The sequence below is a fragment of the Scomber japonicus genome, chromosome 10 (genome assembly GCF_027409825.1).
Source record: "Scomber japonicus isolate fScoJap1 chromosome 10, fScoJap1.pri, whole genome shotgun sequence".
Lineage (NCBI taxonomy): Eukaryota > Metazoa > Chordata > Actinopteri > Scombriformes > Scombridae > Scomber > Scomber japonicus.
In genome coordinates, this window is record NC_070587.1 from 34,970,856 (window position 1) to 34,989,011 (window position 18,156).

Sequence of the window (18,156 nt, forward strand, 5' to 3'; positions counted from 1 at the left end):
GCACAGCCTTCCTCGGTGATCAGACATCCTGACAGACTGGAAATATAAAAAGGTTGATGACACAATGTTTTAATCACATATGTACCAGAATCCTACAGCTGATGTACAGAATAATTAACATTAGTCTTTATTGTCATTGTTCAATACAACAGGATTATAGCTGCTGTATTCTGACCTGAGAGTTTCCAGTTCACAGTTTGTAATCTCCAGTCCAGCAGAAAGCTGCTTCACTCCTGAATCCTGCAGGTTGTTGTTACTCAGGTCCAAATCTCTCAGACGAGAGGACTGGGAGCTGAGAACTGAGGACAGAGCTGCACAGCTTCTCCCTGAGAGGTTACAGCCACTCAACCTGAAGAAAGGATTTGTAACAAACACAAAATGTTTTATTCAACATATTTGATATTGTTCAAATATCCAGTGTTTCATCCACTTACAGAGCTTTATGTGAAGCTTTGACCACTGGCAGCAGCCTCAGAAGAGCCTCCTCCGAAGCAGAGTATTTCTTCAGGTCAAACACGTCCAGATCTTTTTCTGATGACAGTAAGATGAAGACCAGAGCTGACCACTGAGCAGGAGACAGTTTATCTGTGGAGAGACTTCCTGATGTCAGGGACTGTTGGATCTCCTCCACTAGAGAACGATCATTCAGTTCATTCAGACAGTGGAACAGATTGATGCTTCTCTCTGCAGACACATTCTTACTGATCTTCTTCTTGATGTACTCGACTGTTTTCTGATTGGTCTTTGAGCTACTTCCTGTCTGTGTCAGCAGACCTCGTAGGAGAGTCTGATTGGTCTTCAGTGAAAGACCCAGGAGGAAGAGGAGGAACAAGTCCAGGTGTCCATTTGGACTCTTTAAGGCCTCGTCCACAGCACTCTGGTAGAAACGTGTTGATTTGGCTCTCAAGGCTTCAGACCAGGATGTTGTTTGTTTTTCTTCCAGCAGATTGACTCCAGACTTGATGAATGTCAGATGGACATGAAGAGCAGCCAGAAACTCCTGAACACTCAGATGGACGAAGCAGAACACCTTGTCCTGGTACAGCCCTCTCTCCTCTTTAAAGATCTGTGTGAACACTCCTGAGCACACTGAGGCTGCTCTGATATCGATGCCACACTCTGTCAGGTCTGATTCATAGAAGATCAGGTTCCCTTTCTGCAGCTGCTCAAAAGCCAGTTTTCCCAGAGACTCAATCATCTTCCTGCTCTCTGGAATCCAGTGTGGATCTGTCTCAGCTCCTCCATCATACTTGACATTTTTCAATTTGGACTGAACCACCAGGAAGTGGATGTACATCTCAGTCAGGGTCTTGGGCAGCTCTCTTCCCTCTCTGCTTTTCACCACATCCTCCAGAACTGTAGCAGTGATCCAGCAGAAGACTGGGATGTGGCACATGATGTGGAGGCTTCGTGATGTCTTGATGTGGGAGATGATGGTTCTGGTTTGCTTCTCATCTCTGAATTTCTTCCTGAAGTACTCCTCCTTCTGTGGGTCAGTGAACCCTCTGACCTCTGTCACCATGCTGACACACTCAGGAGGGATCTGATTGGCTGCTGCAGGTCGTGTGGTTATCCAGAGGTGAGCAGAGGGAAGCAGTTTTCCCCTAATGAGGTTTGTCAGCAGTACATCCACTTAGGTGGACTCTGTAACATCAGTCAGGATCTCAGTGTTGTGGAAGTCCAGAGGAAGTCGACACTCATCCAGACCGTCAAAGATGAACACAACCTGGAACTCTTCAAACCTGCAGATTCCTGCTTCTTTGGTTTCACTAAAGAAGTGATGAACAAGTTCCACCAAGCTGTACTTTTTCTCTTTCAGCACATTCAGCTCTCTGAAAGTGAATGGAAATGTAAAGTCTATGTCCTGGTTGGCTTTGTCTTCAGCCCAGTCCAGAGTGAACTTCTGTGTTAAGACTGTTTTCCCAATGCCAGCCACTCCCTTTGTCATCACTGTTCTGATTGGTTTATCTCTTCCAGGTGGGACTTTAAAGATGTCTTCATGTCCGATTGTTGTTTCTGGTCTGTCTGGTTTCCTGGATGCAGTTTCAATCTGTCTGACCTCATGTTCATCATTGACCTCTGCAGTCCCTCCCCCTGTGATGTAGAGCGGTGTGTAGATCTGATTCAGAAGGGTTGGGTTTCCTGCTTTAGCGATCCCCTCAAACACACATTGAAACTTCTTCTGCAGGTTAGACTTGAGTTTACGTTGACACTTTTCAGCAGGAATTCCTGAATGAACAAACAACAAATTAAATCAATCAGATGGTTGTTGATTGCAGAAAAGGCCGTCATGCAGGCCCTCCGGACCATCAATGGGGCCACTGTCAAACGAGACAGCAGCACCAAGTTTTAGGGAGTGCACATTAAGAGCATCTTAACTCTGTCTGGTACAGTAGTACAGGAACTATACAGCTGCTGACCAAACAGTGAGAGCAGCTGGAAAGATCATAGATGTCTCTTTTCTCTACATAGAAGACATCTACACAGACTGGTGTGTCTGAAAGGCCACCGAGATAATAACTGACCCATAAAATACCTCTCACCACCTTGCCATCTGACCGAAGCACCAGAGTATCCATACGAGCTCTACATCATTCTGCAATAGTTTTCCCCCAAAGCTATCAGAAATCTGAACACCCTCCATATGCACCTCGGATGCACAATTAAGTAACAACTGTTCTTATTTATTACTGCTTCTATATTTATTAGTGCCATTTTTATATTCTCTTTTTTATCCATAGTGTCTTATTGTCTGTTCTTTTATATTTATTGTCTGTTGCTGTTTTTATGTGTATTAGCTATGGGGACACACAATTTGTTGTACTGCTGTGCAATGGCAATAAAGGCATTGGATTTAAATTAATTAAATTAACAGCAGAGTAAGAAATATAAACCTCTGCCATGTTGCCTCCATTTCCTCTCCATCATGTTAAATCTGTTAAAATCCTCTTACTGCTCTGCAGACGCTCAGCCAGCTCCTCCTGCTTCATTCTCCTCAGGAAGTGCACTGTGATCTTCAGAAATGCCTCTCTGCTGCTCCTCCTCTGCTCTTCCTCCTCACCGTCCACCACGTCCTCATCCTCACTCTGACTCTGTAAGCATTCTGGGTAATCTGGACTCAGAGCCTTCTGCATCTTCTTCAGCTCGTTCTTCACAAACCTGCTGATGTTCTCCTCCAGCAGCTGGAACAGAATCAAATGTAAATGTAACTGGTAGAAGTCAACATCAGATGATCAGTGACAGACTGAAAAGCTGCTGGTCTACAGAGTGCAGCATGGAGACTGTTAGGACCAGAATGGTAGTTTAGTATTTGAACATGGCGAAGTATTTGTGGCTGTTGTAGTTAGCAGTAGTAGCTGTGCTTTACATTTACACACCATAAATATGGAGTCCAGCTGTGTTTGATGCTGCTGGACAGACTGACCACTGAGAACCTCTGAGCTCTGCTGATGAACTCTGTGAAGAAAAGATGAAGTCTCAGAATAAATAATAACACTCAGTGTTAAAGGTGTTGTCTTCTATCACAGTGGATCCAGGTAAAACACTCGGCTGTTCTGTCTGACCTCTGATCATTTGTCTCTGTAAAGACTTTGTACCTCTGTTTAAAAACTGTTATATACATAAAGTGTGTGGTTTTTCGAGAAAAGTGTTTGTAGGAGGAGTGTGTGTGTTTGTGTTCATGAGGACATTGTTTGTAAAAACTGTTTCAGTCAATCAAACTTCTTATGAGAGTTGGATAATAACAGACAAACGTTTTACAGTCTGACCTCTGATCAGCAGACTGATGTCCATGTTTGAAGTGAATTGGTTTAGCCATAGACCGGTCACTCTTCATGGACACACAGCTGGGTTCAGGAGAATCTGGTCTCTGCTGATGGATCCTGATGGATCCTGATGGAAACAGAGAAGAGATCAAACAAGTGTAACTGTTGATCCTGAAGATTGTGTGTTTTGTTGGACGACAGCTACGACACATCAGGTTTTTCTACATAAACCTGCAGTAAGAAACTGATCCACACAGCTACAACAAACTGACATTGTTAGCTTGGCTAACTAGCTTAGAGAGCACAGATGCATCTCTGATCTTCCAGGACACAGTCTGCTCAAACATGACCTCCTGCTATGAGTTTGGTCTCATTTCTATCACAACTAACAACAATGGGCTCATTAAATTAACTCTGAAATGTGGGACCACAGTGACATCAGTAAGAAGAAACCTGCAGTCAGACAATCAGTCAGAGCGATCATATCAACCTTAAAACATACTGAGATTTTATTATGTGGTGCTGTACTTCATGTTTTTAACACTACAGACAAAGAATGAGAAGTGGTTCATGACTTTATGACAAAGACTTCAACATTTTCTGAGGTGTGATGGAAATTAACAGAAACAAAGATTTTACATTCTTACCTCTGATCAGCAGATTTATGTTCATCACTGAACTTCTGAGGTTCAGGTAGGCTGAGTTCATCAGAGTCTGGTCTGTGCTGCTTCTCTGTCCTTCAACACAACACACACAGAGCTTTGAGTGTGAATAATGATGGTGGAGTGATGTGAGTGGAGAACAGTGATGGACAGTAAGAGATCCTCATCTCACCTCTGAGCTTTGGTCTGGCTGTCATGTTCCCCACATAGAGAGCTTTTAGAGGGAGGGACTCCCTCCTCTCTGTCCTCACTCTGATCCATAGCAGAGAAACACCTTCACACAAACACAACAACATGCTCATTCATTACAACCAGCTGCACATCACACACACACACACACACACACACACACACACACACACACACACACACACACACACACACACACACACACACACACACACACACACACACACACACACACACAGTAGTTCTTATTACTGTCAATAACATGTTACAAATATTCAGAGGCAATATGAACATTGGTGAAGCACTAAAAAGAGATTCATCTGAGAATTGTTTTACAGCCGAATGTCAATATTATGTTTCCCAAAGTTTGAATTTGTACATCCAAAATGTATTTCCTACAATCCCAAAATCCAAAATCTTAAATCTGTTTGTTTTGTGTTGTTTTGTCATAATCTTCATAATTTTTCATTTTTTCTAGTTTTTTAGTTTTGGTCCCCGAAACATAATGATGTGTCCTCCAAAGCTGTTATTTATTCAAATCCTCAAAACTGTTTTAATATTCAACTTTATTGGTTTGTTATATCTTGAAACCAATAAAAAGTATGTTGGGATGTCAGTTAGCACCAAAAGAAAACGATGACCTGTGAGTTAAATGTTCACATTTATCTTTAAATATTTAAACTGTGGCAGAAGTTTAACAGTTAAACTCAAACATAGTTCACATGTTCTGTTAGTTTGGGCCCCTGAAGGCTGAGGGGCCCTAAGCAGCCTCTAAGGTCCCTTACAGCTAGCTCTGGTCCATCTAGAGACATGAACTGTGTTAAATGTGCGTCAGTTAAACAGAGTCAGTCTCAGTGTTGTAAGATGGAAGTTTGAACACAGTTAAAAAATGAACTTTAGTCAAGTTGATCAAAGCTGTTCAACCAGTTCTGACACTTCCTGCATTTTTCACTGATGATGAGATTAAAATCAAACTGCTGTTGGTTTTACCTGCTAATCGCTAACAGTCATACATGTAAATCGTCATAATATAAATGTAGTTTAACCTCTTTACAATATCTGGAGAATATTTATACCAGCAAACATCAAACAGGTATTTTAAACAGCCAATCAGCATGAAGAAACATTTGAGCTGCAGTCAAACAGTGATACAACACAATGTGATCAAAGTGATGGTGTTCATCAGACATTTACAGATTTCTCTGGGAGGATTCTCACCTGCTGAACTCACTTCAGGTCAACTTACAGACACTTTCCACCTTCATGTGTAGAGGAAACATGAGGAGAGAAGAAGCTGCTCATTCTCCCTCGTCAGTCCTGCTATCTGTGAGCATTTGATCTGAGGACGCTGTCACATCCTCATAACTTCACAGTCCTAGTCTAAACAACATCAGAGTGACGTGAAAACCAGTCTAACCAGTCAGTGTCTATGAAATCACACATCACATGTAGTTCTGCTATCTGCCCACTAGATGGTGGTAACAAACCATGTGATCATCTATAAAGTAACCAGGTTCCTCCTGTTTATACTGACTAGTAGTATGAACTGAGTCTGAACAGGAGGAATAAGGCTCAGCAATAATAAGAGTTGGTGAGATGATGATTTCATAAATCAGTTAAACTAGTTTTAAAAGCAGCATCAGGTTTGTTAAAATGTACATTTAGTATTTTTGTTGGTTTTATAGATAAATTCAGACTGAACTCCGCGGCAGCAAGACAGCATGGACGTTACGCCCAGTTCAATATAATCAATATATTAAAAAAAGATCAATAAGCTTCAAATGGCTTCACTGCATTGGCTTCCCGTAAAATTCTGAACTCCGCGGCAGCAAGACAGCATGGACGTAACTGATCAATGTGTAATGAAGGTTTTTTTAAAAACATCAAATGAAAAGAGAAACATTTTTCTTGTTGATAGTCCCCATAGGACACTGGGTTCACCATAGGACACTGGTTTACACCATTGGACACTGGTTTACACCATAGGACACTGGTTACACCATTGGACACTGGGTTCACCATAGGACACTAGGTTCACCATAGGACACTGGTTACACCATATTACACCGGGTTACACCATAGGACACTGGGCTGAGCAGGTGTGGGTGTTTCACCTCCATGGTGACTCCGGCTGCTCCGTCCTTCTGTTTCCAGCTGTAGGTGCTGATGTGAGCATCGTCCAGCGGCAGACTCTCGATGCCGTTGAGCGTCAGCGTCTCTCCGGGCTGAACGAAAAAGTCACGACCTGCGATGGCGATGGGAGGAGCCTGCCCACCTGGAGACAGTGATGTCACAGTGATGACAGTAAACTGAATATCCTTTTTGTGTTGACGACAAAACAACTAAAAGATTCATCAAGAACATAACAGACAGGAAAACCTCACTGAAATGAAAAAGCTCTTTTTCAGAGAGTCCTGGCTCAGAGTGGCAGCAACACAGATGATTACAGACAAACAACATAAAACACATAAATATACAGTATGTCTCATAAATACATCATAATAATAATAGAGTGAAAACACTGCAGTACAGTCATATCAAATATTACATCCTGAAAAAAAACAACCAGCAGCTGTCTGGAGAAACATGAGGGAAAGAAAATGATGATATAACACTGCCTGTACAATACATACTGATTATAATAAATATAATATAATATAATATAATATAATATAATATATATAATATTATATAATATAATATAATTAATATAATATAATGAATGGGAAGGAAGGAAAGTAGGTGGGAGGGAGGAAAGAAGGACAGACGGAAGGAAGGAAGGAAGGATAGAGGAGGAAGGACAGAAGGTAGGAAGGAAGGAACGAAATAAGGATGGAAGGAAGGAGGGTAGGATGTAAGGAAGGAAGGGGGGGCTGAGCTCATCAGTGCCTGCTGTGCTTCGTCTCAGAATTCTCTGGCCTTAGCTCTGAGGTGCAACCCCTCCCATCTGAGACAGCTGTATTAAATTATATTATATTATATTTATTAAATTATATGCATTGGGGGGGGGGGGGGGGGGGGGCGCTCAGTCCAAACATCTAATAACTGCTTCACTCGTCTTTTTAAAACATTCTCAGAACTTGGACTCACCTGCTGTCAGCTGCTGCGCGTGCACGCACGGACTCTCGGATGTAGCTCCGGTTTCCGGTCTCGCGCTGCCGCTCCGCGCGGATCACTTTAATGTAAAATATGAAGTAATGAAAGCGTCTGCTGCTGTCTGCTGCTGCTCAGGTGTGTCTCACCTACTCACACACAGGAAGAGAAACCCGACGCCCCGCCCACAGGCGCACTGAGTGACGTCACCCACACTTTAAGTAGTAAACATGACGTCATGGATGATGTTTATTGTGTCTCTTATAGTTTCATAATGTGAGTGATGATTCAGTAATATGAACTCTTTCACTTCTGCTGTAACCATGAATTCATTCAACTTGTGAAAAGTCACAGAAGTAAAGATGAAAAGAAGAATCAGCCTTCACTGATGTTAGATGGACCTGAACTAACAGATCAAAAGTTTAACAAGAAGAATATTACACAAACTTTTCAAAGAAAGAATAAAACACAAGTTTTTCTACAGCTCACAGATGATTTTAATTTGAAGCCACAGAAGCCTTATTGTTGCTTTGTGGCTTTTTATAAAGTGTTTATTGTCTTTGTCCTGCTGGCTTCTTATTGCTAATATGCAGATATATAGATAGATTTTTTTTATAGATAAATTCAGACTGAACTCAGCGGCAGCAAGACAGCATGGACGTTACGCCCAGTTCATTGACTGAGAGAAGACATATGCACTGGTTGCAGCTTATATACAAATGTATTGACCTTAATTATCCACCTTATCTACAGCAGTTTCTTATACCATCAATTTACCATATCAGACATTCTGCCCATCTCTATCTTTCTGTTCCCAATGTTAATAAATCTTTCAGCAGATTGGAATAACCTACCGGCTAATATCAGATCCTTCATTTGTTATCTTTAAGCGTGCTTTGTCTTCTGCTCTGGTTTTCATTGAAGCTGCATGAACTTTATGATTTGGTGAAGTGATTGTTTTCATTATCTGTTGTCTTCAGTTTTTTTCATTGTGGCCTTTTTTATTTTTTAATGGTTGTTTTGTTCTGATGTCGTCATGATGTTACTGTGGTCTGTCCAAATGAATACATTTCAATATATTATTGGCTATACTGACTAAATATATCTGAAGGCTGATTATTTATTTTCATTTACCTCATTTATTATTATTATTACACATTTAACTGATATTAATGTTTACCTGTATGTTTGTTTATTCTGCTGTTCAATAAAGTAAAAACAGAGAGCTGAGATGTACGGAGTCCTGCTGGTGTCAAAAACAAACAGAAAACCAAAAGCTTCAAGTTCAAACTGGTTTTTATTTTAATAATCAGATCAATGTTACAGAAGCTCGTTGTGTTTGCTTCTGCTTGAATTTTAACCAGCAATGAAAATAATGTTACTCAAACTTCTCAAAGTTATTTATTTGCATCTTCACACACAGGAAGAGACTCTCACTCAGACAGAGGACACAGAGACACTGAGGAACCAGACTTAAACCCAAACCCAGGATACAGAGGTTCAGTGAATGTGGTGTTGAAGGTGTGGAGGTGGATCAGTGTGTCAGAGGAGACTCTGTAGAAGGACAGAGTGCCAGCAGGACAGTCCACATACACTGCTACTCTGTTAGAGACAGAGGAGGAGGAGGAGGAGGTGGGTAAATAGGGGGAGGAGATGGATGTTTCTCTCTTATTGTGCCAGACAGAGTAACGACCATCATCAGAGCATGTCAGACTCCAGGACTGATCGTTCCATCCAAACAAACAGTCTTTACTCTTTCCTTTCCTGTTGATTCTTCTGTAACTCACTGATATATCAACTCTTCCTCTCCTCTCGACCTCCCAGTAACAGCGACCAGTCAGACCATTACTACACAGCAGCTGAGACCACCAGTCAAACCTGTCTGGATGATCAGGATATGACTGATCCTCCTTCACACGTGTCACCTTCCTGTTGTTGTCAGACAGTTTGAGTTCTCTGTGTGCTGTGTTTGTGTCCAGTGTGAGTTCACAGAAATCTGATGAAGAGAAGAAGAAACAACACAGCAGCAGTTTATCATCTGACACACCTGATGGATTTATTCTCTGTTTTAATGTTTTAATGAATAAATACCACAAAGACCAACTTTGTATTTAAAGAGAAACTGACTATGTGCTGGTTAGTTGTCATGAATCAAATTCAATCCACACTTACACTTCTTCAGACCAGGTTTTAACCTGTGCTCTCCACCATGGTCCACCCTGGAGGAAGAAACACAGTCAGAATGATTTTCTATCCATCATGAGTCCTAACTGCTGTTCAACACGAAGCACTGTTCCTCAGTTTGTCAGAGTGACACAGAAACAGGCTGAAACTCATCTGTCTCAACTGTCTGCTGGATTCTTTCACTGAAGTCTGAGAGGAAAAGACCTGAAGAAGAAGATGTGATGAACAAATATGTCCTCCCACATGATAAATCACTAGATTAAATATTGATCTCTGCATATTGATTAACAGATATTTAACTAGATGATGAATCAGAAGACTAAATATAACAGAGAGACACACTGGAGTTTATTCTGTCATCTGTCTCCACTTCAAACTTGAAGCAACATTAGCAGCTGATTATTGTTATTGAGATGCTCTTTTATGGCCAAGCCAGGTAAATAAAGATATGTCTGTGTGTATTAACCATTCAAACCTTCCTACCATTCAATAACAGATAAATATAACATTCATTTCATCTAGTAGGAATAATGCCTTCACTCATTCAAGACTAACTTTAAAAAAGCATGATCCTTTAAACTTTATTATATTATATAGACTATAATCTATAATCTAATGATATTTAGTCCACTAAAACTAAAACAATGTACACGACTCAATTATGACTAAAACTACATTTACTGTTAAATGTGACCTGAGAGTGTCCACCTGTCTGTCCTTATGTAACTTTCTGTTTCCAGTTACATGCTGAGACCAGCAGTGTCCAGTAAAGCAGTATCTAGGATGTCTCTGATATTAAACTGAGCTACTATTTAAAATAACAGTTAACAGGATCCTGAGTTCTTAGCAGTGTTGAGCTGGTTAAATGTTCCAGTTTACTTATAGATGTTGCTACAGGCTTAAATAAGAAGATAAAACTATGTTTCGAATGATCACAGAGTGTATGCAGTTATAATATATTTAATAACCAGTAAATAACAGCACTCTGTCTCCTCTAACTATGAGCTAGAAACAATGGTAAGTATCTTCAGTGTCAGTATGTAAACCTTACGAAGGCTTTTCTCTGGATGTGTTGGGACAAAATGTTTTATTCAGTCACAATTGAGAATCAGTTGTGACTGAATGAATATTGAAGGAATATAAATAGAGGCACTACTTTCATTAAATAACTGCTCCATACATACATACATAACATATAGATAAAACAATAACAGAGAAAAACAAGTTGTTTTCTGGTTTTGGTTTAATTTCTATTCCTATTGTTGATTTTAGATGAAAACATGAAAACATGTGAAATTCTGTTTCTGTTTCAAAGACGTAGAATGTTTTGTGAATCGCTGCAGAGTCGACTAAGTTGAGTTTGTGAATGCTGCGTCACTTGGTCGTGTTAAATATTGCTGCCATAAGGAATTGTGGGACAGTTCACTCAGTTAGGAAGCTTCCTAAACAAAAAACACTATTCAGCCTCACCCTAAGTTTTCTACTTCACACTCACACACACATGTGGCTACAGTCTAACTCCCCCAAAGTGATCTCTGATTGGTTTAGATTACATCACTCATAACATACTGAACATATCCAAAAAACAGGACAGAAACCCACAAGAAAACAAAGGATCATGGTAAATGTAGTCTTTGAATTAATTTATCTGTAGTTTACAGGAAACACACTTTCATTTTTTCACATTTATCTAAATTTTAAAGGTTTCTACACATACCTGAGAGTGTCCAGTCTCCGGTATGGATCCTCCAGTCCAACAGACAGTAACTTCTCTCCTGAGTCTCCTGGATGATTGTAGCTCAGGTCCAGCTCTCTCAGATGGGAGGGGTTGCAGCTCAGGGCTGAGGCCAGAGAAGCACAACCTTCCTCTGTGATCAGACATCCTGACAGACTGGAAATATAAAAAGGTTGATAACACAATGTTTTTAATCACATATGTACCAGAATCCTACAGATGATGTACAGAATAATTAACATTAATATGTATTGTCATTGTTCAGTACAACAGGATTATAGCTGCTCTATTGTGACCTGAGAGTTTCCAGTTCACAGGTTGTACTCTCCAGTCCAGCAGAAAGCTGCTTCACTCCTGAATCCTGCAGGTTGTTGTTACTCAGGTCCAGATCTCTCAGACTAGAGGACTGGGAGCTGAGAACTGAGGACAGAGCTGCACAGCTTCTCTCTGAGAGGTTACAGCCACTCAGCCTGAAGAAAGGATTAGTAATGAACACAAAATGTTTTATTCAACATATTTGATATTGTTCAAATATCCAGTGTTTTATCCACTTACAGAGCTTTACTTGAAGCTTTGACCACTGGCAGCAGCCACAAAAGAGCCTCCTCTGAAGCAGAGTATTTCTTCAGGTCAAACACGTCCAGATCTTTTTCTGATGACAGTAAGATGAAGACCAGAGCTGACCACTGAGCAGGAGACAGTTTATCTGTGGAGAGACTTCCTGATCTCAGGGACTGTTGGATCTCCTCCACTAGAGAACGATCATTCAGTTCATTCAGACAGTGGAACAGATTGATGCTTCTCTCTGCAGACACATTCTCACTGATTTTCTTCTTGATGTACTCGACTGTTTCCTGATTGGTCTTTAAGCTATTTCCTGTCTGTGTCAGCAGACCTCGTAGGAGAGTCTGATTGGTCTTCAGTGAAAGACCCAGGAGGAAGCGGAGGAACAAGTCCAGTTGTCCATTTGGACTCTTTAGGGCCTCGTCCACAGCACTCTGGTATAAACGTGTTGATTTGCCTCTCAAAGCTTCAGACCAGGATGTTGTTTGTTCTTCTGCCAGCAGATTGACTCCAGACTTGATGAATGTCAGATGGACATGAAGAGCAGCCAGAAACTCCTGAACACTCAGATGGACGAAGCAGAACACCTTGTCCTGGTACAGCCCTCTCTCCTCTTTAAAGACCTGTGTGAACACTCCTGAGCACACTGAGGCTGCTCTGATATCGATGCCACACTCTGTCAGGTCTGATTCATAGAAGATCAGGTTGCCTTTCTGCAGCTGCTCAAAAGCCAGTTTTCCCAGAGACTCAATCATCTTCCTGCTCTCTGGACTCCAGTGTGGATCACTCTCAGCTCCTCCATCATACTTGATGTTCTTCAGTTTGGACTGAACCACCAGGAAGTGGATGTACATTTCAGTCAGGGTCTTGGGCAGCTCTCCTCCCTCTCTGCTTTTCAACACATTCTCCAGAACTGTAGCAGTGATCCAGCAGAAGACTGGGATGTGGCACATGATGTGGAGGCTTCGTGATGTCTTGATGTGGGAGATGATGGTTCTGGCCTGCTTCTTATCTCTGAATCTCTTCTTGAAGTACTCCTCCTTCTGTGGGTCAGTGAACCCTCTGACCTCTGTCACCATGCCGACACACTCAGGAGGGATCTGATTGGCTGCTGCAGGTCGTGTGGTTATCCAGAGGCGAGCAGAAGGAAGCAGTTTCCCCCTGATGAGGTTTGTCAGCAGCACATCCACTGAGGTGGACTCTGTAACATCAGTCAGGATCTCAGTGTTGTGGAAGTCCAGAGGAAGTCGACACTCATCCAGACCGTCAAAGATGAACACAACATGGAACTCTTCCAACCTGCAGATTCCTGCTTCTTTGGTTTCAGTAAAGAAGTGATGAACAAGTTCCACCAAGCTGTACCTTTTCTCTTTCAGCACATTCAGCTCTCTGAAAGTGAATGGAAATGTGAAGTGTATGTCCTGGTTGGCTTTGTCTTCAGCCCAGTCCAGAGTGAACTTCTGTGTTAAGACTGTTTTCCCAATGCCAGCCACTCCCTTTGTCATCACTGTTCTGATTGGTTCATCTCTTCCAGGTGAGGCTTTAAAGATGTCTTCATGTCTGATTGTTGTTTCTGGTCTGACTGATTTCCTGGATACTGTTTCAATCTGTCTGACCTCATGTTCATCATTGACTGGAGTCCCTCCCTCTGTGATGTAGAGCGGTGTGTAGATCTGATTCAGAAGGGTTGAGTTTCCTGCTTTAGCGATCCCCTCAAACACACACTGGAACTTCTTCTGCAGATTAGACTTCAGTTTATGTCGACACTTTGCAGCACAAGCTCCTGAATGAACAAACAACAAATGAAATCAATCAGATGATTCTACAGTAAATTGGTAGAATGTAAACATTAAACTGCAGATGTTTATATTTTCCTCCACTATGAAATCTATTCAGCTCATCAGTTGTGGACTAAGAGTTTCTGACTGTTTTCAGCTCAGAAGAATTCATAGATCTGATGCAGATGTGTGCAGCATATTAACAGCAGAGTTTGAAATATAAACCTCTCCCATGTTGCCTCCATTTCCTCTCCATCATGTTAAATCTGTTAAAATCCTCTTACTGCTCTGCAGACGCTCAGCCAGCTCCTCCTGCTTCATTCTCCTCAGGAAGTGCACTGTGATCTCCAGAAATGCCTCTCTGCTGATCCTCCTCTGCTCTTCCTCCTCACCGTCCAACACCTCCTCATCCTCACTCTGACTCTTTAAGCATTCTGGGTAATCTGGACTCAGAGTCTTCTGCATCTTCTTCAGCTCGTTCTTCACAAACCTGCTGATGTTCTCCTCCAGCAGCTGGAACAGAATCAAATGTAAATGTAACTGGTAGAAGTCAACATCAGATGATCAGTGACAGACTGAAAAGCTGCTGGTCTACAGAGTGCAGCATGGAGACTGTTAGGACCAGAATGGTAGTTTAGTATTTAGTCTGTGGCTGTTGTAGTTAGCAGTAGTAGCTGTGCTTTACATTTACACACCATAAATATGGAGTCCAACTGTGTTTGATGCTGCTGGACAGACTGACCACTGAGAACCTCTGAGCTCTGCTGATGAACTCTGTGAAGAAAAGATGAAGTCTCAGAATAAATAATGACACTCAGTGTTAAAGGTGTTGTGTTCTATCACAGTGGATCCAGGTAAAACACTCGGCTGTTCTGTCTGACCTCTGATCATTTGTCTCTGTAAATACTTTGTACCTCTGTTTAAAAACTGTTATACACATAACGTTTGTGGTTTCTAGAAAAGTGTTTGTAGGAGGAGTGTGTGTGATTGTGTTTATGAGGACATTGTGTGCAAAAACTGTTTCAGTCAATCAAACTTCTTCTTATGAGAGTTGGATAAAAACAGACAAACATTTTACAGTCTGACTTCTGATCAGCAGACTGATGTCCATGTTTGAAGTCAAGAAGTCGATCATTAGACCGGTCACTCTTCATGGACACACAGCTGGGTTCAGGAGAATCTGGTCTCTGCTGATGGATCCTGATGGAAACAGAGAAGAGATAAAACAAGTGTAACTACAGTGTTGATCCTGAAGATTGTGTGTTTTGTTGGGCGACAGCTACGACACATCAGGTGTTTCTACATAAACCTGCAGTAAGAAACTGATCCACACAGCTACAACAAACTGACATTGTTAGCTTGGCTAACTAGCTTAGAGAGCACAGATGCATCTCTGATCTTCCAGGACACAGTCTGCTCAAACATGACCTCCTGCTATGAGTTTGGTCTCATTTCTATCAGAACTAACAACACTGGGCTCATTAAATTAACTCTGAAATGTGGGACCACAGTGACATCAGTAAGAAGAAACCTGCAGTCAGACAATCAGGCAGAACAATCATATCAACCTTAAAACATGATGAGATCTGATGATGTGGTGCTGTACTTCATGTTTTTAACACTACAGAGATTTATGTTCTTGTTTGAACTTCTGAGGTTCAGGTGGGCTGAGTTCATCAGAGTCTGGTCTGTGCTTCTCTGTCCTTCAACACAACACACAAAACTTTGAGTGTGAATAATGATGGTGGAGTGATGTGAGTGGAGAACAGTGATGGACAGTTAGAGATCCTCATCTCACCTCTGAGCTTTGGTCTGGCTGTCATGTTCCCCACACTGAGAGCTTTTAGAGGGAGGGACTCCCTCCTCTCTGTCCTCACACTGATCCATAGCAGAGAAACACCTTCACACAAACACAACAACATGCTCATTCATTACAACAAGCTGCACATCACACACACACACACACACAGTAGTTCTTATTACTGTCAATAACATGTTACAAATATTCAGAGGCAATATAAACATTGGTGAAGCACTAAAAAGAGATTCATCTGAGAATTGTTTTACAGCCCAATGTCAATATTATGTTTCCCAAAGTTTGAATTTGTACATCCAAAATGTATTTCCTACTTAAATCTGCTTGATTTTTTTTTGTTTTTTTGTCATAATCTTAACATTTATTATACAGCCTTAATTTTTTCTAGTTTTTTAGTTTTGGTCCCCAAAACATAATGATGTGTCCTCCAAAGCTGTTATTTATTCAAATCCTCAAAACTGTTTTAATATTCAACTTTATTGGTTTGTTATATCTTGAAACCAATAAAAAGTATGTTGGGATGTCAGTTAGCACCAAGAGAAAACGATGACCTGTGTGTTAAATGTTCACATTTATCTTTAAATATTTAAACTGTGGCAGAAGTTTAACAGTTAAACTCAAACATAGTTCACATGTTCTGTTAGTTTGGGCCCCTGAAGGCTGAGGGGCCCTAAGCAGCCTCTAAGGTCCCTTACAGCTAGCTCTGGTCCATCTAGAGACATGAACTGTGTTAAATGTGCGTCAGTTAAACAGAGTCAGTCTCAGTGTTGTAAGATGGAAGTTTGAACACAGTTAAAAAATGAACTTTAGTCAAGTTGATCAAAGCTGTTCAACCAGTTCTGACACTTCCTGCATTTTTCACTGATGATGAGATTAAAATCAAACTGCTGTTGGTTTTACCTGCTAATCGCTAACAGTCATACATGTAAATCGTCATAATATAAATGTAGTTTAACCTCTTTACAATATCTGGAGAATATTTATACCAGCAAACATCAAACAGGTATTTTAAACAGCCAATCAGCATGAAGAAACATTTGAGCTGCAGTCAAACAGTGATACAACACAATGTGATCAAAGTGATGGTGTTCATCAGACATTTACAGATTTCTCTGGTAGGATTCTCACCTGCTGAACTCACTTCAGGTCAACTTACAGACACTTTCCACCTTCATGTGTAGAGGAAACACTGGGAGAGAAGAAGCTGCTCATTCTCCCTCGTCAGTCCTGCTGTCTGTGAGCATTTGATCTGAGGACGCGGTCACATCCTCATAACTTCACAGTCCTAGTCTAAACAACATCAGAGTGACGTGAAAACCAGTCTAACCAGTCAGTGTCACAGAAATCACACATCACATGTAGTTCTGCTATCTGTCCACTAGATGGTGGTAACGAACCATGTGATCATCGATAAAGTAACCAGGTTCCTCCTGTTTATACTGACTAGTAGTATAAACTGAGTCTGAACAGGAGGAATAAGGCTCAGCAATAATAAGAGTTGGTAAGATGATGAATTCATAAATCTGTTAAACTAGATTTAAAAGCAGCATCAGGTTTGTTAAAATGTATATTTAGTATTTTTGTTGGTTTTATAGATAAATTCAGACTGAACTCCGCAGCAAGACAGCATGGACGTTACGCCCAGTTCAATATAATCAATATATTAAAAAAAGATCAATAAGCTTCAAATGGCTTCACTGCATTGGCTTCCCGTAAAATTCAGAATAGAATTCAAAATCCTTCTCCTCACCTTCAAAGCTCTCAATGGTCAGGCTCCATCATATCTTAAAGAACTGATAGTACCTTATGTACCTACTAGAACACTGCGGCGGGCAAACACCCTCTCTACTTTTAAGAGTAGGCTTAAAACTTTCCTTTATGATAAAGCTTATACTTAGGGCTCTTAGAGCTCTTAGCTTATGTTGCTATAGACTTAGACTGCCGGGGGACTCCCGTGATGCACTGAGCTCCTCTCTCGTCCTCCCTCTCTGTCTCTACCCATCCATCTATATCCATTAACATTCATGTACTATTAATGCATTCAATAACCTAAACTTCTTCCCCGGAGTTGTCTGTGCTTTCTCGTCTCATAGGTAATCTGGGCCTGGAGACGTCCGGATGACGGATACCAGTCCCGGACCTTCTAGCTTCATTGTTGATTTTCATTGTGCTTCTCTCCTTTATCCTTCCTTTCTCTCCTCTCAACCCCAACAGGTCAAGGCAGATGTTCTCCCACTCTGAGTCTGGTTCTGAGGGTTCTTCCTGTTAAAAGGGAGTTTTTTCTTGCCACTGTTGCTCATGTGGGAATGTTGGGTCTCTTTAAATGAAACCTGAACAGTTCGGTTTAGAACCTGCTCTGTGAAGTGCCATG

At 41.2% G+C, this 18,156-nt stretch overlaps 1 protein-coding gene across 1 annotated transcript in view; it reads right to left on the reverse strand.

The window, feature by feature from the left end:
• Positions 1-18,156, reverse strand: part of LOC128366601 (NACHT, LRR and PYD domains-containing protein 12-like) — a gene marked incomplete at its 5' end in the record, with an annotated part of 148,874 nt that overhangs the window by 102,907 nt on the left and 27,811 nt on the right. The window contains 2 exons of the mRNA XM_053327339.1: positions 176-349; positions 11,924-12,097. Coding sequence (XP_053183314.1) covers positions 176-349; positions 11,924-12,097 — 348 coding nt within the window. The remainder of the gene's footprint in view (positions 1-175; positions 350-11,923; positions 12,098-18,156) is intronic.